The 22594-nt window shown below is 38.7% G+C and overlaps 1 protein-coding gene across 1 annotated transcript in view; it reads right to left on the minus strand.

Moving 5' to 3' along the window:
• Nucleotides 1-22594, minus strand: part of CTTNBP2 (cortactin binding protein 2) — a 150091-nt gene that overhangs the window by 59326 nt on the left and 68171 nt on the right. Inside the window, exons 4-7 of the mRNA XM_028105001.1 lie at nucleotides 13928-15572; nucleotides 7776-7979; nucleotides 6032-6131; nucleotides 3127-3277 (exon numbers count right to left, since the gene is read on the minus strand). Of these exons, the coding sequence (XP_027960802.1) occupies nucleotides 3127-3277; nucleotides 6032-6131; nucleotides 7776-7979; nucleotides 13928-15572 (2100 nt within the window). The remainder of the gene's footprint in view (nucleotides 1-3126; nucleotides 3278-6031; nucleotides 6132-7775; nucleotides 7980-13927; nucleotides 15573-22594) is intronic.

The raw sequence follows: 22594 nt of genomic DNA on the forward strand, positions 1-22594 counted from the left end.
CCCTCCGGGTGATTCAGATGCACTGAAGTGTGACAAGCACTTTTCCAGGGAAAATCTTGGTCCCCTTTCCATCTCTCAAGGGGTTTCCTTTCACTCAGGTACCAGTCTTCATTACATTTTAAGACTTTCATAAAAGAACAGAATTATTTTGGTGATTTGTATTTTTTACTTTATTTTCCTATCTTTATTTTCTTTTTGGTGAATATTTTTTCATGGGGTATTTCATATTGCAGTATTAAATATCTTTCAGCGAGCTAAAGCACACTTTTTAAGAAAATAATGGGGTAGAACACAAGGAAAGACAGTAAGCGGTAACAGTATACATTTAGAGTGAGTTATCTGATCATTTGCTAAAGCTGTCTCTTGATGAAGTGGATTTTTTCTGGTTCTATACTTCATACCAGTGAAGTCGGCTTGGCTACAACAAGACCATGGCTGGGCAGTAAAGAGAATACCTTAGAGTCCTCGGGCATATTCCAGGTAGGTAAAGCGTTTCATGGCTTATTCTTTGTTGGGCTGTGGACACCATTACTGGTAAGCCTTAATTAGGCACGAGAGTGTAAGTGCTCCTGACCTTCCCTAGTCAAATCTCTTGACTTTTTCCTAATTTTTACATTGCAAAGGCTATGTTTATAGGAGCATTGTTTACAACAGCCAAGATATGGAAGCAGCCCAAGTGTCAACTGATTGATGAATGGATAAAGAAGATGTGAGATATATATTATATAATGGAATATTATTCAGCCATAAAAAAGAATGAAATCTTGCCATTTGCAACAACACGGATGGAGCCTGAGAGTATAATGCTCAGTGAAATAAGTCAGTCAGAGAAAGACAAGTATCATATGATTTCACTCCTATGTGGAATTTAAGAAACAAAGCAAACAAGCAAAGGGAAAAAGAGAGAGAGAGAGAGAGAGAGAAATCAAAAACAGAGTCTTAATTATAGAGAACAAATTGATGGTTACCAGAGGGGAGGGTTGGGAAGGTGGGGTGGGTTCAACAGTCGATGGGGATTAAGGAGTGCACATGTCATAAAAAACAAACAAAAAAAGAAAATATAAAACCAACAACAATCCAGGATCTAAGGGTGACCTATAAAATAGATAATGGACCTTTTTATCCTGGGAAATTTTAAGGATGTTTCCTATGAAAGGAATGCACAGCATAGCCAATTCTCTACCAAGAGAAGAAATCCAAGGTTCAGATAACCTTTGGAAATTAAGTATCTACGCTCGTCTTTCATTAGGAATATATGGTAGGGTGGTGACTGTTACACCTTTAATATTCTGGGAAGCTGCAAAAACAAAAATAAGGTAATTCCTGAGTGCAATGAAGAGTGGATCATGAGGGAAGCTCCTTAACTCCTCCAGCCCAGAGAGGGCACTGTCAGAGAAATGCATGTCAGTGTGCACAGGGCTGATGACTTGGTCTTCAAGTCTTTCACAACATGTTGATGAAGACAAATTTGGGAGGGCTAATTGAGAAGTTTTGTTTCAAATGCATTTCTGTGTGGCTGAGCCAGCAGTGTTATCCAAGGTCTCTTCCATGCATCAGACTCTACTTGTCTTCAGTTTCTAAATCACTGATGTTATCTGTGCACCTTGTACAGGAGACATCAGAACTGTGTGGGACGGAGTCAAGAGCGACTTGGGGTCCATAACAGATTTCTGCATATAGTGCTTCCCGTTCTGAGGCAAATTAGACAATGACCCTGATCTCTGTGAGGTGCTACACAATCTTAGCAATAACAAATGAGCACAAATAACCCTCCTCTAAGTGCTGGCAGTGGGCACTATCTTGGCACAAAACTTCCTTTTGTTTACACGTGTTACAACGGAGTCCCATGTTATAATTGATGATGATGATGACCACGGTGTCAGCTAACATCTGTTTATTGCTTCCAGTTCCCAGGCACTATACCAACTACCTTATATAGATAGCCTCATCTCACTTTAATAACCCTAACAATGGCTACTATTAGACTTATTTTGTAGAGGGGTCAACCAAGACACAGAGAAGTACCATAACTTGCTTAAGCTCACAAAGCTTTATGAAGGCATGGTTTGAGCCTCAAAGGTTTGATTTCAGAGCCTGAAATCTCTCAGCCATTATGAGATAATTTTATATCGTTGTTACTGCCACTACCAAGACAGGTGATGCTTCTGCAGCTCTTTTATAAAATACACATTTTGAAAATATATCCAGAACTGGACCATTTCCCACCATTTCTACCCCTCCACCTTAATCCAAACCACTATTGCTTCTTGCCTGGATTAAAACAACAGATTCCTACAGGTCTCCCTTGCAGCTGCTCTGCCCCACCTACAGTTTATTCTCAAACCTGCAGCCAAAGGGACTCTTAGAAAAATGAGTCAGTTCATGTCTTTGCTCTCTTCAAAACCATCCATCCAAAGGCCTTATTCCAAGTGCTTGCCATGGCCCATGAGGCCTTTTGTGGCTGGCTTGTGGCCACACTAGCCTGCCTGAGGTTCACTGAGGGTACCACCGCTCTTCCACCCCCGACCTGGCACACTGTTGCCCATGTCTCTTCAGGGCCCACACCCTTACTTCTTTCAGGTCTTGGCCCAACTGTCACATTTTCAACGAAGACTTTTCCCACCAACTGAAGGAAGCTCCCACCCCAGGCACTCCGATCTTCGAAACATCCAGCTACTATCTGTTTACTTATTTGTCTATGGTCACCCCTCCCGTCCCGTGAGGAAATAAGATCCATGAGGACAGAACTGTCTGATTTGCTACTGTCTCTCCTGTCCCGAGGACAGCCGGTGCTCAGGTAATATTTGTCGAATGATGAAAAACTTATACTTCCATTATCTCCCCTGATTCGGAAAATAGCCAAGACATAGGTACTCATTTTACTGTTTTACAGATGAATAATTTGAAGTTCAGAGGACAAAGGACTGGTTAGGCTGACAGACAAAGCTTTTCATTAGCAGACACTCAAACAGAAGTCAGAAGTCAGATACTGTCCATATTTGATACCCTAAAAGCAAAAAAGCAAATCAAAGCAACCTCTATTTTAATATATTTTGTTTTTCTGGCTACAGAGTTAGCAGACAGGATAAATTACAGGACAAAATCCCCCCCAAAACTGGTACTCACTCTGGTTTTTACACTTCGGTCAGTTCCGGCTTCCAGTAAGTGTTTGATACACTCCTTATTTCCATTTTTACAGGCCAGGTATAGAGGTGTCTGTCCTTCATCAGCAGCATGATTAATGTTGGCATTGTATGCAATTAATAATTCTACACACCTAAACACAAGATTGTGATTAATCATAATAAAACTGGTTTGATTTCTGAAGCACCTGACCCAGACATTAAATATAGGAAATAACGCTAAAGCAATTCTGTATCTTTCTACATCCATTGTTTTTACTTATATATGTATCAATTACTGGGGGTCTTATATGGATACTGTTTTGTAGCAAGGCTAAAAGATATACTTTAATCACAAATTTAATTACTCCTATGAAAATTTAAAGTAACCAGGTTGATCAAGCGCTAAAACTTGGTTTTGACACTTTTCTGTAACCAATTTGTAAACGTGGAGTCCTTGCAATATATTTAACTAATTGGGATGAATGGTTGAACTGTGGTTGACATATATATTATTTGTGGTTCAAAATAGCTTAAACCTTGAAAAAGGACTGCTGAGTCATTTTGAGATTTTCACTTGAGAAAATAATTATAAATAGCTCAGACAGCAGGGCACCATGTGCCTCCACTATAAAAGGCAGCAGGGAGGCAGAGCAGAGGGCTGCCTTGGGGAGAACAGACAGCAGAGGCTATCCCGTCTCCTAAAGGGGGGCTATTTACAAGGAAAAAGACGGCTAAGCAGAAATTCATTGCTCTGAGAATCAAGGAGGAAAAAAATGAGGTAAATTCAAGACTTTGTGGCATTTGTGCAAAGCGTTTATAAAATCACATGCAAATAAATGGAGAAAAGTGGGCTAAATCATAATCAAATTAAGAAGCAATTTACATCATCTTCATTTTTTTTTTTTTTTTTACTTCAGATTTATGCCTTTTTTTCCCTGGGCTTTTCTTGAAAACATTTGGTTTATATATATTTAAAAAATAAATTACAAATTGATATGTGTTTGTATCTCATGTACATTTAAACTAATCAACCCCCAGGGTTCTTCCTTTTGGGCAAAGCTATCCACGCCTACATTCCTGACACTCTTAGACTTCCCAAGTTAAGTGGCACTACAGATTGCTGGGTGACGATAAACGTAAAAGCCTGAAGAAGAAATCCCTTCTGGAGGACTCAGGACACATGCACAAAGTAACAGTAAAACCAGTATCTATGGTCCTCAACAATAAACTCATGAAGTGTGCATCAGACATGCAGAAAAAAATAACGTATACTTTAAAGATGCATTTTGGGTATTTAAAACTTACACGTATAATTAATAACATTAGTGTGAACCTTAAAACCCGTATTACAGGAATTATGAAATATGTTAAAGAACATTTCTATCAGATAGCTAATATTAACAAGTCAGGAAATGATAGATGTTGGCGAGGATGCAGAGAAAGGGGAACCCTCTTACACTGCTGGTGGGAATGCAAGCTGGTGCAGCCATCTGGAAAACAGTATGGAGGTTCCTCAAAAAGTTGAAAATAGAGCTACCCTATGTCCCAGAAATTGCACTAGGGATTTACCCTAACGATACAAATGTAGTGATCCGAAGGGGCACCTGCACCCCAGCGTTCATAACAGATGTCCACAATAGCCAAACTATGGAAAGAGCCCAGATGCCCATCGACAGATGAATGGATACAGAAGATGTGGTATATATATATACAGACACACACAATGGAATACTACTCAGCCATTAAAAAAAAAAAAGAAATCTTGCCATTTGCAATGATGTGGATGGAACTAGAGGGTATTATGCTAACAAAATAAGTAAACCAGAGAAAGACAATTATCATGTGATCTCACTCATATGTGGAATTTAAGAAACAAACAGAGGACCATAGGGGAAGGGAGGGAAAAATAAAACAAGAAGAAATCAGAGAAGTGAGACAAACCATAAGAGACTCATTTAATCATAGGAAACAAACTGAGGGTTACTGGAGGGGATGGGGGTGGCGGGGTGGGGTAACTGGGTGATGGGCATTAAGGAAGGCACATGATGTAATGAGCACTGGGTGTTATATAAGACTGATGAATCACTGAACTCTACATCTGAAACTAATAATACATTATATGTCAATTAACTGAATTTAAATTTAAAAAAAAAACTTAAAAAAAAAAAGACATTTCTATCAGGATAGTTAGATAAAAAGTTTAAAAGAGCTTGCATTCCCCACAGGACATTTCAGCACAGGCAGAGAAAGCAGCCCAGTGACATTCTATGTTATTAAAAATTTTAAAAAGCCATGTCTATATTCAACAGACTTGGTAGGCTACTGAAGAAATCACTGCTAAACTTACACATATTTCAGTTGGTAGATTCTTTTGGGTTTGTGCTCTAATTACATTTAGTATGAAAAGTTTCTGTTTCAATTTTTTTTAAATGACAAAACAAGGTGAATATATTGGGATTTAATACCGAATAAATTGCCACTCAGAAGTTAAGATTATTGTAATTAATATAATTCTAGGGTTTATTTTTAATACCATCACAAGTGAAAAACCTTTTTTGTGTTGGGGTGGTGGTAAACAGTGAATGACAGTCTTTAACAGTGTATGTATCACTGCATATATGTTGAAAGACTATAAATCTATTTTCTTCTTCAGAAGTTCATTCATGTGAGGTTGACACACAACATATTTCTCTTCTTTACTTCCCTCATATACAACTATTTACCTTTAAAGAAGAAGAGCAAATTTAAGATCCTACTTTGCATTTAAATCTTCAAATATATTTAGTGAATTTATTTGCCAGTGGATTTTAAGCAATAGTTTACACATTCAGAACTGAAATATGTGTGCAAATTATAGAGAGACTCTTCATAGAGGGGGAAAAAGAAGAATTCAGAGCATCACTTACTTGAAATGTCCCTGAGCAGCTGCAGCACACAAGGGTGTGAAGCCATTTTTATCAGCAGCATTGACTTGGGCTTCTGCATTCAGCAGCAATCTCACACAGTCTATGGATTTTAATAGAAAGCCATTTAAATTCCCCATTTAGAGTTATGGTGTGCCAAATTCTAAACAAGCTCTATATAAATGCTAAACCCAAAGGACCTCTCCCGTGCACAGTCCACCTGACAATTCTAGCATGGTAGATATGAGACTTCACAGGCTATTTTATAGAGAAAGTAGCCTCTTTTCCAGAAGATGCTAATGCCCCAGACTCACCAACTAAGTAAGACGCGGTGTGTGTGTGTGTGTGTGTGTGTGTGTGTGTGTGTGTGTGTGTGTGTGTGTGTTGCTTTGGGAAGAGTTGCTGATGAGAGAAAGGATTGTTATGTGTCAGAAAATATTTTACCAGATTTTTCCACCAGTCCATCATGTTATTGGATAGAGAACTAAATCTACTTACCAAATTGAAATACCATTCTTTGTATTTTAAATAGTTAAATTCTTACTTTGTGATAATTAACCTTTTAAAACACTTCTGTGTGATGGTCATCCTACATGTAGCAGTGTGTGAGGTAAACCCTCATAAAGTCACCTGACTCTGACATAAACATCATCTAGGAGTCGTGTTCCTCATGGTATTTACTAGATTTAATATCTCTACATTAAAGAAAATTCCCACAGGGCTTCTGAAGTAAAGAATCCGAAGGTGCTTTTAAAATCATGAGCTATCTTCTTAGCTCACTAGATCTTCCAGTTAGTCCACTTGAACACAGTGAAGCTCTGAAAACTTCTGTGAATTACTCAACAATCATGCAGCTTATATGAGCAATGCTATTTGATTTTGGATTTGCAGTCAAATTATTTTTTCTGCACTACCATATGTTTTAGTCAATTTGACCACAAGACTTGCATTTTAAGCAACAAGAATAATTCCCAGACTTCACCAATATGTCGTTTATAGCTGTACAACTCCTCAGTTCTCTTAAAAAAAAATCCAAATAACCATAAATTGTTCCAACGACAGAACAGTTTCAGACCCATGACCTTCTAGAACTACTAAAACTTGCCCTCACCGTAGCATGTGTTAAGACCTGTCACTTTGAGTTTCACACACAGGTAGTCTAACAGAGAAATAGACAAATTAAGCTATTTTGTCCTGACTAAAGTGATCACAGATGGGAGGCTTTATTCTAAAATGTGCTTCATAGTACTAGACCCCAAATTTTGACATATACCATACATTTCATTGTGCATAAAACAACGATCACTTTTTGCTAGCTGCAATAAAATCTTAAGTTAAAAAAAAAGATTTTTATGTATTTGAGAGAGAGAGGGTGAGCAAGTGAGCATGGGGAGAGGGGCAGAGGGAGAGGGGAGAGAGAGAGAATCTAGAGCAGACTGTGCTGAGCGTGGAGCCCAAGGAGGGGGAGGGGGGTCGATCTCACAACCCTGAGATCATGACCTGAGCCAAAATCAAGAGTCAGTTGCTCAACTGACTGAGCCACCCAGGTGCCCCTAAAATCTTACATTTTTACAAAACTACAATTTGGATTTTTTTTTTAATATTTACAAAATCTTCAAATCAAGTAAAAAAAAATTTAACCACTACTACCTGTAAGACAAAATCAAAACAAAAAGAACCTTCTGCTCATAGCAATGGTTACCAGTGCTTTTGACTCTCCATCCTTTTGCAAGAGGTAAGATCTCACCTGTATGTCCATTCTTAGCAGCAGAATACAAGGCAGAATGGCCATCTTCACAGGAGTAATTAATGTCCAGTCCTTCTTCATTAAGCAGCATTGATAATAAAGTGACATTTCCCTGGGCAGCAGCTTGCTGAAGAAGGGTGGGCCTGCCAGCCAGGGGGGCAGGACCACCACTCATTAGCAAAGGGGTTAGGGAGGGTGACCAGCCTGTGGGTTAAAGTGACCCTAGTTAGAGAGTAGGAGCAAGGACAAGAGACAGTATTACCCACTTGTTTCTGAATTACACACACACACAGACATATGAATACGTATCCTTAGAGGATTATGTGGTTTCAAACATTATCAATCTGTTAATATTTACTTAGCACAAATCTGTACTGTTATTTCAATCCTGTATCTGCTAATTAAATTAGCATACACAGTGACATATTATTTTTAGTTGTCAGTCTTAACACAGATAAATGTTAAAGTGGTGATTGGTTTTAGGAAACTAAGATGGCTGTCTCATTTTAAAAGTTCAAATTCCACTTCAGGGCTTTAAAACAATTTGAATTTTAAAATTATGTATAGGTTTCCTCAATTTCAGTATCAATCTGAAAAGTGAACTGACATCTTTAGGTACAGAAATAATTGTAAGAAATAGAGATTTATTTTTTCAACCATGTTTCCAAGGTATTTAACTAAAAATTTTACACAGATCATTAAGATAGACCAAATATTGCCAAGAAATCTATTTACACTCCTTGAATTCCCTTATTTGGGAAAAAAAATAATGTAGGGAGCCAAGTGCTATTCAGTATCAAGAGCTAATAGAAGCACAACATATATAATTGAATCTAGAATACTGTATACCAGCACAAATAATGCAAGACACGATTCTGAAGACTTTATCATCTGGCCATCTTTACAACTTGTATACCAGAAACTTTTAACCAGCCAACAAAACAGGACACTCTACCATATAGTTTTAACAAGAATTATAAGAGTTATCATAGTTAGATATTTCTCATCAGTATTTAGCAGCTTTAGAAGAGAATCTGTTAAGTGTGTGAAGTCGGCTGCATATAGCATGGAAAATTTTCTGAATTCTTCCTTGGTCAAAAGGCTGTAAAAACAGTAAAGTAAAAATATTTATTTAATGTGATATATAGGTTATTTTATGTGTTTTAGATATAATTAACTTTCAGACTAAGTCATTGTACTTTCTTCCTTTTGAAGCCCCAAATACCTCAAAGTAATGTCTGGTGTATATGGAGGGGCCTATGCGCACATATTCCCTTTTCATGGTACACTTTCTACATAAACCCAGTAATATTCTCTGTACTCGGACACAATTGATGGATCTTTTATGTCTCCTCCACCTTGGCATAAGGATAATATTCTATGTATATGGGTATTACATTAATAAGCAAGAAATTTGTATAATTGAGACTTGATTTTAATAAATATTAAAATCAAAGGATTTCTTGGTATTTTAAATAAGTTCTTTGTGAAAAAAGTTTATACAAATAAAACAAGACTGTTTATTAAAAGCTGGACATTACGTCTTCATAATTAATTATTTGGGTCCGTGAATAATTTATTGTTTTTACCCTGTTAGACTGCAATGACATACAAAATTCAAATGCTCATAAAATTAAATATTTATCTAAACTTTATGATATTTTCCCATTGATATTCATTAGCTCTTCTTACAAAAGTAGTATTTTTACTTCATACTTACAAGAAGGCTCCTCTCTGGTACATTTTACCTTTTGTATTTTCTTAAAAACAAACAAAAAAACAAGCCCACAAAAATTAAATCAGTACTTATTAGAAATGGATGATAAACAGAGAAATTATAAACACCAAGGTATGATACCTTGACTGCAAAGCAAACACAAAGGTAACATGAAGGCATTGCAAGGTGGTCTCTGTGGAACAGAAGGGAGTATGGCTCACAAGGCAGTGAGTTTCTCTCCTTGAGCTCCCAGTGCGCTCTCTGCCCACCCTTCTCCCTTCCGCCCTCTCCTCTCACTGTCCTTCCTGCTACCCCCACCTCCTCTAGCTCATCCAAGCTGTCTTGGTTATTGATACCCTGTCAAGAATATCAACACTTATATATCAAATGGTTTGCTCTTCTTTTGGATTTTATTTTCATTTTTTTTTCCAATGCAATTCTAGGCTTTGCGGGACAATTTAAATACAGATATATTTTTAACTGCCTTCTATGGAATCCTGGGATATAGTATCCTGGGAAACTATTTTTAATGCTAAGCTATCTGAAAGAGAAAATATTTATTCAAAAATTTTCTCAATCTTCAGACCACTCAAGAGTCAGTTTTCTGTCATACAAAACAACAGAGGAATATACACGAGGTTTTTTTTGTATTTTCTAAGAGGTGTGAAATATATTTTTTAAAATCTTTTACAAAAGAACAATGCTCTATAAATACCAAGTATTCTTAAAGCTTAAATAAATTTTTTATCCCCACACTCATTTCCAATTGCTTATTTTAATGAATCCTTCTATCAATATGGGAAAAATAAAACTTTACCATGAGACTTTATTGTTCATTTGAAATTCCCAACAATGATAAAAACAGTAATGACAGAACAGACCTGCGTCATACAGCTACTTTAATGAGGTTAGAAAAAGGTCATTCAGCTTCGCAGTGTCATATGCAAACATTAGTAAAGGTGAGCATCTCGCAGAACATGCGGTGGGTGACGAAGGGAACAGAGAGAACGTGCAATGCGAGAGGGAAGAGAGGTTGAGAACAGCTTCTGGCATCAGCTTCAGAGTGTGGAGAAGGTTAATGTCATAGCTCAGGTCAATCTCATTTTCAGATTTAGACTTCAAGCCAATCATACGTGGAGGATCATTTTTAAAAGATCTACGTTTAAGGAAAAATGTCTGAACCAAATTAAATAAAAGGTACCAAAGCACCTCCCTCCCCCCACAAAAAAAACCCCAAAACCAAAACCAAACCAGAAACAAATTTCCAAGGGTATGAAAACTCAGCTGCCTGGGGTGATTTCTGGTTTAGGCTTCTGTTCATCTAACAGTTAAAATGTGTTCATTGGACAAGTTCAGGAGAAACAAGAAATTTTAATTCATTTAGATTTTAAAATGCTATTTAAAAATTTAACATTTGCCTACAAAAACTGCTAATAGAGTAATTTACAACACAATTCATTAAAATGGTATCTTCTGTCAACGCAATTCTCCTCAGGAGTGCTTTAGCTTAATCATAATTGTTTGTCACAGATATAAATTGATACAGAAACTCAGAATTTTAGTTTTAAAGATATGGGATCTAGTGGTTCTCCAAGAGGGGAGAGGTAGTGTACTGCTGTTTGAAAAATTCAACAGACAAGTTTAATAAATCTTTCTGGACTGAAACTATTATATTTTTTTTTTTTGGCTCAATGATTTCATTTTTAGATGAAAAAGCTAATGGCTCAGAGCAAACAGGCTCTTTAGGGTGACACTAGAAAGAGGCAGAAGTGGACTAACCCTGCCTCCTTAGACTCAGTAACCAGAGCTCTTTTCCTCGCTGAATTTGGAACAGACATCTATCTACCAAGGATTTGGCAGATGTGCTCTGTCCTCATGCCCTGCGCTTACCAACCACAATTGCATTAGTGGCTATTTAGCAGATTAATAACCTTCAATGAGCTTATGATGGGGAGAGGCACAAATTCACCCAGGCACAGACAGGTTAAGAAGCAAGATGGAGGGAGCTCCGGTGCTTCCTGGCTGCAACGGGCATGGTGGCAAACACAGGGGCAATCCAAATGAAAAGCAGTTGAAATCCTGTATCTCATTTGGAAAAGTTAGGCTGGCCTACAGCCATGGTTGATTTAATCACCCCTCCTACGTAACTGCAATAACTTTTTATTCCCCAGACTAGATGCTCAGGAAAAGCTTCCTGAATGACTCCTCCTCCCTGTAACCAAGTGACTGAGAACCTTATCATCCCACCAAGGGTAATCTGGGAATTGCCAGATGATTTTGGCCAAACTGCAAAATCAGAGAAGAGAAAATGAGGAACGAGTTTCACCTGTCTTCAGTGGCGGCTACTTCTTTGGTCGCACTGTTTATCCTCTTTTGCTCTCTAGATACAAGCAAAGGGCATTTTTCAGAAGGATTATAGCTCCTTTATCCAAAATTCCACTCTATCCTAGCTAGGTCAATCTGGCAAATATATAATAGACTAGGAAATCTCGTCTTTCAAGTTTCAGATCCTGCTGACAAAATGTTCTTCGGTTATGGATGCTGATTTTAAAACTTTTCCACCGAAACCAAGACACTGAAGCTGAACCTTGGAGCACAGCAACGACTGAGGCAATAATTGGCAAAGCATCAAAGTCCAAAGCAAAGATGGCTTTGTAGTTTTCAGAAACTGACAAAATTTATATATCCCAGGAAGTGTTTTTCCATTTTCTAGCTTGCACATTCATGTCAACAGCATCGCCACGGCTCCCAACAGTTTTGTAACCTGTGCTTGAGACTGACTTAAGACCTTACAGTACATTTTCTGATTCTCCTGAACGGTAGCAAAAGTTCCTCCTTTGAGCATGGATTTAGTTCTGAAAAACAGCTACCATCATTTTAGGCCATGAGACATGCTGTCCAGCTCAGTAATATCATTTCGAATAAAAAATATGGAATGCTGAATGCCTGTAAAGACATCACAAAGTAATAATAGCGAGGTCAATGCTAAAGCAAATGTTTTAAGCAACAATATCAATGAAGCAAGGATATCACCTCTGTTTATTCATCACTCATGCTGCTCTAAGTGCAATACCAAACTCTTTGAACGTTAGGATAGTTAATCCTAATAGCCACCCTACCCCATGAGTAGTAGCATAAACTCCATATTAAGAATGAAAAAATTTGCTCAGTCCAAGAAAAATCACGAAAAGACACAGCCATAAATTGCAGAGCCTAGATTCCAGCACAGATCTGACTGACATCAAAGTCCATGCTGTTTCCAAATTCCCAATTATGCACCAAAATATGAATAGCAGCCTCTCAATGAGCATAATTTCCAGGAGACAGCTTATAATTAGATAAGTAAGTCCTGGCATATTGCTCTCATTACCTGACAATTAGCAAGAACAGTGCTACCTATTTTTCTCATTCTCACTCCCCACACCCTGAGTTTTAAATATAACACTACTCAAAACTTCACTTAATTCTTAAAGTTCCCTCCCATTAGAACCAATGGTCTCTGGTAGCCATTAAGATCCCATGGTAAGAGAGACTTCTGTCAAATTTCAGCAGAACTTTGACACTAACATTATTTTAGTGCCACATTTACTCAGTGAAGAACTAATCCAGTCATGTCAATAAAAAGCAATGCTTTCTCTAGCACTGTATAACAAAAGGGAAAAATCCAGTTCTTTATCAACTCCTTTAAGAGTTCCCTGCTTCATAAACCACATCTGCAGTGAAAACCTTCTCTACTATAGCCTACATGTGATGCTATCCATCTGTGCTCAAGTGTTGGAAGACAACAGCTCGGAACAGAATAAACAGCTTTTGAAATAAACTAAACTTAGAACAAGGAATTCAAATACACGTACTCTATTTTTGAGGTTAAAAAGAATACCAAACCACTATTAAAACCTAGAACAAATCAATTACAGAGCAAATCTAATCAATTTGATAATCCGAGGTAGACTATAGTGTTAATAACCACTTGAACGACTCTTTAACATTATCTCCAAAGGGATAGAATTGAACACAGATTGTCTGTTGACGACCCCCTAATATATGAAACCTTTTGAGATAAATATTTAAAAAGAAGGAACAATCTTTCTTCCCATGGAAATGCTTTAGTGTCTCTAAATTAATGGTCTCCATGAGCTCCAAACCACTACTTTCAGGTTATTTTAAAAGAAGAAAGCACTTAGCAACAAGAGAGCACAATTCATATAGCAAGATGAATCACCATACCCTGGAGCCTTTAAAGAAAAATACAAAAAAGAGAGAGAGAGAGAGAGAGAGAGAGAGAGAGAGAGAGAGAGAGGAAAGAGGAAAAGAAAACAAAAACAAAAACGTATCAAATGTAAAAAAAAGTTTCAAGGCAATGTGAAGGAAATTAAGGCAAGTGAGGAAACAGGCCACATTCTTAAAAAAGGGTATAATATTTCAATCCCTTTACCTGATGCTGTTACCAGGAGGCTGTCTGAGGCACCTGTTCTACAGGATGAGGCACTAACAGGGTTTATGGAAGAGCAAAAGGCAATGGTGGTGGGAATGACAAGGGAACTTTCTGAACATGCAGGTTGGTTCAGTCCAGGGGTTTCAGCAGGCCAGGCACCCACCTGAGACGTGGCCAGGGCTGAAACGGCACAGCCTGCCGGTGCCACAGTTAAATCTATGGATGGTTTTGGTGGCAGCTGAGGGGAAGATGATTTAGGGAGATTCTCCTCATTTATTACCCTGTTCCCTTGTGGCAAACTGGAAGGAGGTGAAGCCATAGTTTTGTTATCACCTTTGGCCCCTGCGTTGGAGGCCCTGCTGCTATCCATAATAACCTTGAGTTGGGGGTGTGGTGGAGAAGGAGTTTGGGAGAGCCCTGGCTTTTTTGGAGGGATAGGAGGAGGGTTTCCTCTGTCAACTCGTGCTACACCAGGAGTCTTTAAACTGGTCCGACTGACCGGAGGGCAGGTGCCAACATCCCCCGTAGGGGGCACCCCAGGCCTTGGGGGTGCTCCTGCTTGAGGGCTCGTAAATCTTGACAGTGCTTGGGTCACAGTATTCCGAGCTAGTTGTTTGGCCACTAGGTTGTCACGACTTGTTGGAGAGACATCTCTCGATGGAGGACTTTGGGTAGTATTTCCATTTTGGTCTGGGTCATTAGCATTGCCCTGAAATCGAAATCTAGCTGCTTGGATTCGTGGGTTTAGACCTGGATGCAAAGCTGCATTGGCACACGGTGAGTGTAAACTGTGCGTAGGTGGTGCTTGTGAGTAGCTCTGGGGAGCTATGCCTGGCGTTTGCATGGTGGGAAGGGCAGTGCTGTTGGGAAGTGGGGTGGTGCTACTTGGCGAGCCAGTGCTTGGTCCGTTCTCCTCAATTCTGTTTGCACTTGGAGGTGGGACAGGAGGCAGAGAGGAGCCAATCAAGTCACCATGGGAAGCCTGCCTGTCGGTACCTGGTCTGCCCAGTGCGGCACTGGTGCACACATTTCCTTTTGTGTTTGCAGAAACTAGGGGGCTCCCTGTGGGAGGCTTCACAGGCACGGTCAAAGGCAACTTCTTCACGTGGTCAGTGCTCTCGATCGGCAGGTCTGTCTGGCAAGCAACAGACCTTGTCATGGGTCCTTCTGTTCCCACAGATATGGAGACCAAACGCCTATCTTTCGTCTTTCGGGGGAGAGAGAGGCTTGGTTTGCTGTCATTTCCCCTTTTCAGTTGCTCAATCATCTTCTTCATCTTGTCTATCTCCTCTTTGAGGTCAGTGGTGTGCGCTTCTTCTCGGTGCAGTTTAGCACGGAGCTGTTCCCGTTCGGTGTCAAACTCAGAGAGTTGTTTCTCCATCTGAGCTTCCATTTCGGTGCTCCTTCGTTTCTCAGCGGAGAGCTCCTCTTCTAATGCACTCGTCTTTTTCTTTTCCTCCTCCAGTTTGGCCATCACGTCTTCTAGCTTTTGGGCCTCCTCTAGGACTTTGCCCGAGAGCTGTTTGCACTCCTTGACCAGCATCAGGACCACATGCTTGTTCTTGCCGCGCTCTTCCTCCAAGCGGGCCTCCAGCTGCTTGTGCTCCTGCTCAAGGGCTTGCAGCTGAAGCTTCTCCGTCTCCAGCTGAAAGAAATTCACAGGACAGCCCTGAGTAACACGCGGAGAACCTTTTCAGCCAAAGAAGTGCTTCTTGTGAGATTTTTATTAGTTGTGTAACAGCTATGTGATTTGGGTTAGCTGAAGGGCCACGTTTCTAAAATGTGTTGTGATATGAAAGATAATATTTTAGATACTCATTAAATGAGAAAACAGATGTAAATGGTTTAATGAAAACCATCGAAGTCACAGCAACAGAGAATTTTTAAAAATCTATTAAAACTACAGAAAAAGAACAGTAACCTGATACTTCAGATCACAACACAGACTTCAGGAAGTTCGGTTTTGTAAAAATAGAACTCTGTAAGGAAACTGGTGTTTTGTTTTTTTTTAAAGGTTTAGTGCCTTAAGGTTATTAATGAATCTTTGAAGTACAGTATAAAGAAAAGTGAAAACAGAGGACTTCAGTTAAATTCTAAGTTTCTACATTTGCTAATTGTGTTGCTTAACTTTTTTTTAACTTCAAGCTTCTTATAATGGGTTGTAGAAATCATACAAAATCGTATCGGAACGTTCTTTGAAAACTGTAAGAACTAAAGAAATATTTTACTAGAATTATGATAAGTATCAGTGAACCCGAAGTCCAACCTCATCTCCTCCAATCCTACTTCTCACTGAGCTCCCACTACATTGGCCTCCCTGGTTCCTGCACATTGTCCTGCCTCAGGGTCTTTGGCTTTCCTCTTCTCTCTGCCCACAATTCCACCACACACCTTCATGCAGGGCTCCTGGGCTTAGCAGTTCGTGCACCACACAAAGATGACCAGCTGGGGCGGTGAGTGGGAGCCCCAATCCAGCCCTGTCTACTCACCCAGTGTCTGCCCAGGCATGGGGCTTCATCTGCCCGTAAAGAGGGGCATCTGTCTGCTCACCAAGCCACAGGCTGCTAGGATTCATGCTTTCCAAAGAAACATTTTTCTAGTTGATCAATGTAGAGGAGCTTTTTAAAAAACCTCTATATTTCTAGGTGGGGTTTTCGAATATGCACAAAAGCACCCAAAGCACAGAAGTCTGACTTCTTCAGTTCCTCCAGGCCTCTGCTCAACTGTCCCCTTCACCGTGAGGCCTCCTTCTCACTGCCCTGCCAGAAACAGTGGTCCCTCCCCACCGCTGTACTCGTCACCCTTTGCTTAGCACCTACTTGCCCCCACTGGAATGTGACTCCCTGAGGGCAGGGACTAGATCTTTACTGCTGTTCCCAAGAACACAGTGGTGTTTAATTGTTGACCGGATGAATGAAATTAACATAGTTCACAGAAACAACCAACTTCTGCACACTGATGGCCTTTCTGGGTACACAGGCCTTACAGCCTCCAAAATGCACTACTGTCACACGTTTATACAGGTTTCCCACTTCTTTCCAGAGGAGCACCTACTGCCTGCTATGAGGTGCTCATGAAGGACAAATCCTCAAGCTGGGCTGCAGCAGTCAGCTAGGTCCACATGCCTCACCCTCCCAACTAGAGAAGCATTCCTCTGGTAGTCCATACAAGGGCCTTATGATTCATGAAGGTTAAAGTAGATCTACCTGATGAAGACACAGAAAGGACTCCCCCCAATGACCACCACCCCAGATGTTAAATATAAATATACTCTCATGAGATCCAGTAATTATTTAAGTCAGTTTTTAGTCGTCAGAGACGAAGGAGATGCTCACATGATCCATCAGTTGTGAGAATATGCTCCTGTTCCTCACCCTGCTGAGAAAATCCATTACTTTCACAGTCAGTCATGGAACCAAAAGGAGAGAATGGCTCATTAGAGTCAGAGATATTATTCATTTACTCTTAGGATGCTTCCTGCCTTGAAAAAGTTGAATGGTATTGCATGGGTCCTATAAATAAGTGATCAGGAATACGGATAATTCCCCAAGAATAATTACTGACAACTGTTTATACACATACACTCTATTCTACTATATGCAATTTTAGGGGTGACTTCAGAAATAGATTAGGTGAGATGTGGGGAACAATAGTGTTCTCATATACTATATTTATATGCATATTTTATTCATCTGGAAGCCTCACAGAAAATTTGACTTCTAAATGCATCAAATAAGTTTCTGTAGAAGGCATACACAAAGTTAGAACTACTAAGAAAATTTTAAATGTTGTATTCACCGCTGCCCCAAATTCTTATAGCAATGTTGGAAAAAGTGAAACTAGGTCAATTTTCAGCTTATTTTAAAAATGAGTTCCATAATTTACCTTGGAAGCCAGAAAAAAAAAAAAAAAGATGTTTTGGAGAACTTTAAGGGCTATCTTCATTTTACACAACTAACTAGATGCCAAATGAGTGATCTCTTTGATGTCATCTAGTGAATCAGTGTCAGCATACATGGAACTCTGGGTTCCACTTGTCTCAAGCTTTTCTCACCACATCATACATCTTGCCCACAGTATTTCTTCACCAGGGGTCATCACACTTTATTTTTGAAATGATAACTTAGGTCTCACACCTGAGAATCAAATTGAAGAAAGACTTCTAACAGGAGATCAACACAACAAATCTCACATATTTATACAAAAAACTATACTACTATAAAAGCACCCATAATTCTTTTGCATCTTTGTTCTTCCATCACTCTGACCTTATAAGTCCTATCTCAGATGAACACACGTCTTTTTAAATCTTTACCACAGATAGTGGAGCACAAAGTAAGCCACATTTAACCAATGTACCTACAGACACAAGGCTCCAGACTCCATTAAGGTCTGAGTGCCAGTCATTAATCACTCTGCCTTTGTTTAGCCTCCTCTACCATTTACACTTCAGGGAATATTTAAACTTCTGCCACTCTCCCCCCAAAACATCACCCAATGACCACTCAACTAACTCTAAGTCTACCCTAATAGGCTCTTTTATCGAGAAAATTGACTCCCTCTACATCCTGTCTCCTCCCTTAAGCGTATTTTTTTAAATAACCACACCAATCTCTACTTCCCTTCCTTCACTCTAAGGGAGAAAGATTTCCATATGTTCAAGGTCAGACTTTCTTCAACAATTAACTTCACACTCTCCTTTCACCTGAGACTTGCTCCATCACTTATGACATTGCTCTTTATAAATAATAAACATCCCCCTCTGTACCAGCTCTTTCCAATCGGTTTATATTCCATACTTAAAAATATTTTTTTATATTCAAAAAAATTCCATGGCCATTCTGGCCCTGAGACAAAATCTTTGTGCTTCCAAGAGCAAGAGATGTAGTACCAAGGTCTGATCCCAAACTTCTTAGCTGTGTGACCTTGGTAAATTCTCTCTAAAGTTCAGTTCTATTTGGTTCCCTTATCTGCACAATAGAGCAATAATTCTTATTACTTTATAAGATGAAATGAGGCAATGCATATAAAGCATGTATCATTGTGCCTGGCATTAAAAATATTGTTTTCAATTCATAATAACTATTTGTGCTATTTAAAAGTATGTCACTTTTGCAGTGTTTTTCCTCTGACAATACATTTATAAGCAAACTATGATCTATAGAATTGACCATATTTAATATGTAAATGGATTTTTAATAAGTTAGATAGCAGTTATAATACAATTATAAAGTACATCTGAGACCCCCAACAAAGAAAAGAATCAGAGTCTGTGGCCTCTGCCACAGACCAATGGATGAGGATATAAGCAAGATGTCAGAGATAGACTTCAGAGTAACAATTATAAAGTCGATATCTAGGCTTGAGAAAATTAGCGACAATATAGAATCTCTAAGGGCAGATATGAGATCTAATCAGGCCGAACTAAAATATGCTATGATTGAGATCAGTCTAAACGGGACTGACAGCCAGGGTAAAATGAGGCAGAACTAATTCGTGAGCTAGAAGATAAGATGATAGAAAAGAAGGAAGCCGAGGAGTCCCGGGATAAACACCTGAAGGCCCAAGAGATCACACTGAGAGAGATTAAGGATGCCACGAAACGTTCCAGTGTCAGAATTATTGGGATCCCTGAGGGGGGGAGGAGAGAGAGAGAGAGAGGACTAGAAGACATATTTGAGCAAACTATAGCTGAGAACTACCCTAATCTGTGGAGGGAAACAAGCATTTGTGTCCAAGAGGCAGAGAAGACCCCTCCCAAGATCAATGAGAACAGACCAATGCCCCGACATATAATAGTAAAACTTGTAAATCTTAGAACCAAGGAAGCAAACCTGAAAGCAGCTAGGGGGAAGAGATTTCTTAGGTACAGAGGGAGGAACATCAGAATAACGTCAGATCTGTCCACAAAGACCTGGCAAGCCAGAAAGGCCTGGCAAGACATATTCAGGGTACTAAATGAGAAGAACATGCGGCCAAGGATACTTTATCCAGAAAGGCTGTCATTGAGAATGGATGGAGACAAGGAGCTTCCAGAACTGGCAGAAACTCAAAGAATATGTGGCCACCAAGCCAGCCCTGCAAGAAATATTAAGGGGGATTCTATAAAAGAAGAAAGACCCCAGAGTAATACAGACCAGAAATTTACAGCGACAATCTATAGAAACAGGAACTTCACAGGCAACATGATGGCACTAAAATCATATCTTTCATAGTCACAACATGAATGGCCTAAATGCTCCCATGAAATGGCAAAGGGTTGCAGATTGGATAAAAAAGACAGGAGCCATCCATATGCTGTCTGCGAGAGACTCATTCTGAACCTAAAGATACATCCAGACTGAAAGTGAGGGGATGGAGAACCATTTTTCGTGCCAACAGACCTCAAAAGAAAGCTGGGGCAGCAATTCTCATATCAGACAAATTAGATTTTAAGCTAAAGACTGTAGTAAGAGATGCAGAGAGACACTATATCATACTTAAAGGGTCTATCCAATAAGAAGATCTAACAATTGTAACTATCTACGCCTCCAACACGGGAGCAGCCAACTACATAAGTCAACTGTTAACCAAAATAATCATATTGATAATAATACTTTAATAGTAGGAGACCTCAATAGTCCACTCTCAGCAACAGACAGATCATCTAAGCAGAAGATCAACAAAGAAACACGAGCTTTGAACAACACATTGGACCAGATGGACTTCATACATATATACAGAACATTCCACCCTAAAACAAAGTACACCAGAGAAAGTTTCACTGCCAATAATGGTGAAATAACTTTTATTAGACTATCTCTTCACAGATAATAATTACAACTCCTAGAAAAAATACTTTTTTTTGAAAAAAATTTTTGAAAAAATAACTATTTGAAGGCTTTGGAGAGTAGTAAGTGGTAAGATAGGAGAGGAGTACACCCTCCATTTAGAGGAGCCAACAGAACTGGATGCGACTTGCCCTTGTATAGCTTTTCAAGTGAGGGCAATTCCCCATCCTGGCAGCACTGGCAGCAGGAGCTCAAGCCCAAAGTACTCCCTATACAGGCTCAAGGAGTCAACAATGGAACTAGGGCTGCCACCAGAACCCTGGGTTGATGCTTGAATTACACATTCACGGGGGAGACACCACCTTGAATGACAGAGGTGGTTGCTGAATGGCTGAGAGAACCAAGAAAATATTTCAGCTATTGCCAGCTACAAGGAGACAGTTTGGAGTCTGAATATAACCAAGTTAAGTGCTTACTAGAACAAAATACACTCCTGAGAAGATAACAGAATCGTGAATGTCTGCATCTTATTATTCATGATATCTGATATATATAAAAAAAGTTAGTAGACATGCCAAGTATTTTTTTTTAAAGTGATTCACTGTCAAGAGAAATATTGACTCAAGAAACGGGACCCAAGATGATCTGTATTGTAATTAGCAGACTGGGGACTTAAAGCAGCCATTTTCAAAGAAAATATCATCACAATGGCTGAACAAAGGAGGATCTTGACATAGAAACGGAAACTAGAAAAAAAAGAACCAAATGGAAACTCTAGAACTAAAAAGTATTAATCTAAAATGAAAAACAAAAAAAACCCTCACTGAATAGGCTTAATAGCAGATTTGAGAGAGTAGAAGAGAAAGGACAGTGAATTTGAAAAAAGAATAAAATAAAGTATCCAATTTAAGGAATATTTAAAAAATGATTGAAAAAAGTGAATAGCACCTCAGGGACATGTAGGACAATATAAAGTGGTGTAAAGTCTACATAACTGGAGTTCAAAATGGAGAGAGAATGGGGAAGAAAAATGTATTTTAAAAAAATGGCCAAAAAATTCACAAATTTGGTAAAAAAAAAAATCTAGGAAGCTCGGCAATCCTAAAGTAGAATAAATATATATATTACAAAAAAATCCATACCTAAGTACATCATACTAAAACTGCTAAAAACAAGGATAAGAAATAATCTTGAAAGCAGCCAAAGGAAAAAAAAGAGACATTATAAACACAGAAACTATAATATAAATGATGGCTGAATTATTATCTCTATTTGGAACAGAATATCCCAAGACTATAGAAGATACAGTCTTTTAGATGCACTTGCTGAGCTATTAAAAACCACCTACAATTTACAGAAGACTCAGAAGACTAAAATCTTACAGAATATTTTCTGACAACAGAATTAAATTATATATAAATCACAGTAAGAATACCCAAAATTCAAAAATAAGACAACATACTTCTAAGAAGGAATCACAAAGGAATTTCGACTACATTTATGAAAATAAAAATGCAACATATGAAAATCTGTGGGATGCAGTGAAAGAAGAGAATTTAAAACATCTAAAGCAGAGGACAGAGAGAAATTTCTATCTTTAATTGCATATATTAGAAGAGTTGTCTCAAATCAGTCGTCTAAGTTTCACCTTAAGAAGCTCAAAAGTTAGTCAAATTAAGTAAAGGAAAGAAATAACAAAGGTAATAAATCAATGAAATAGGAGACAAATACTAGAGAAATTAACAAAGCCAAACGTTTTTCATCTAAAAGATCAGTAAGACTGCTAAACATTTAGAAAAAAACAGACTGAGTAACATAGAAAACACAAATCATAAATAATAGGAATAAAAGAGGGAATATTTATAACTTTGTGTCAATAAATTCAACAAATCAAATT

Source organism: Eumetopias jubatus, unplaced genomic scaffold (genome assembly GCF_037043125.1).
Source record: "Eumetopias jubatus isolate StellerSeaLion01/CBP00866 unplaced genomic scaffold, mEumJub1_p1.0 scaffold_14, whole genome shotgun sequence".
Lineage (NCBI taxonomy): Eukaryota > Metazoa > Chordata > Mammalia > Carnivora > Otariidae > Eumetopias > Eumetopias jubatus.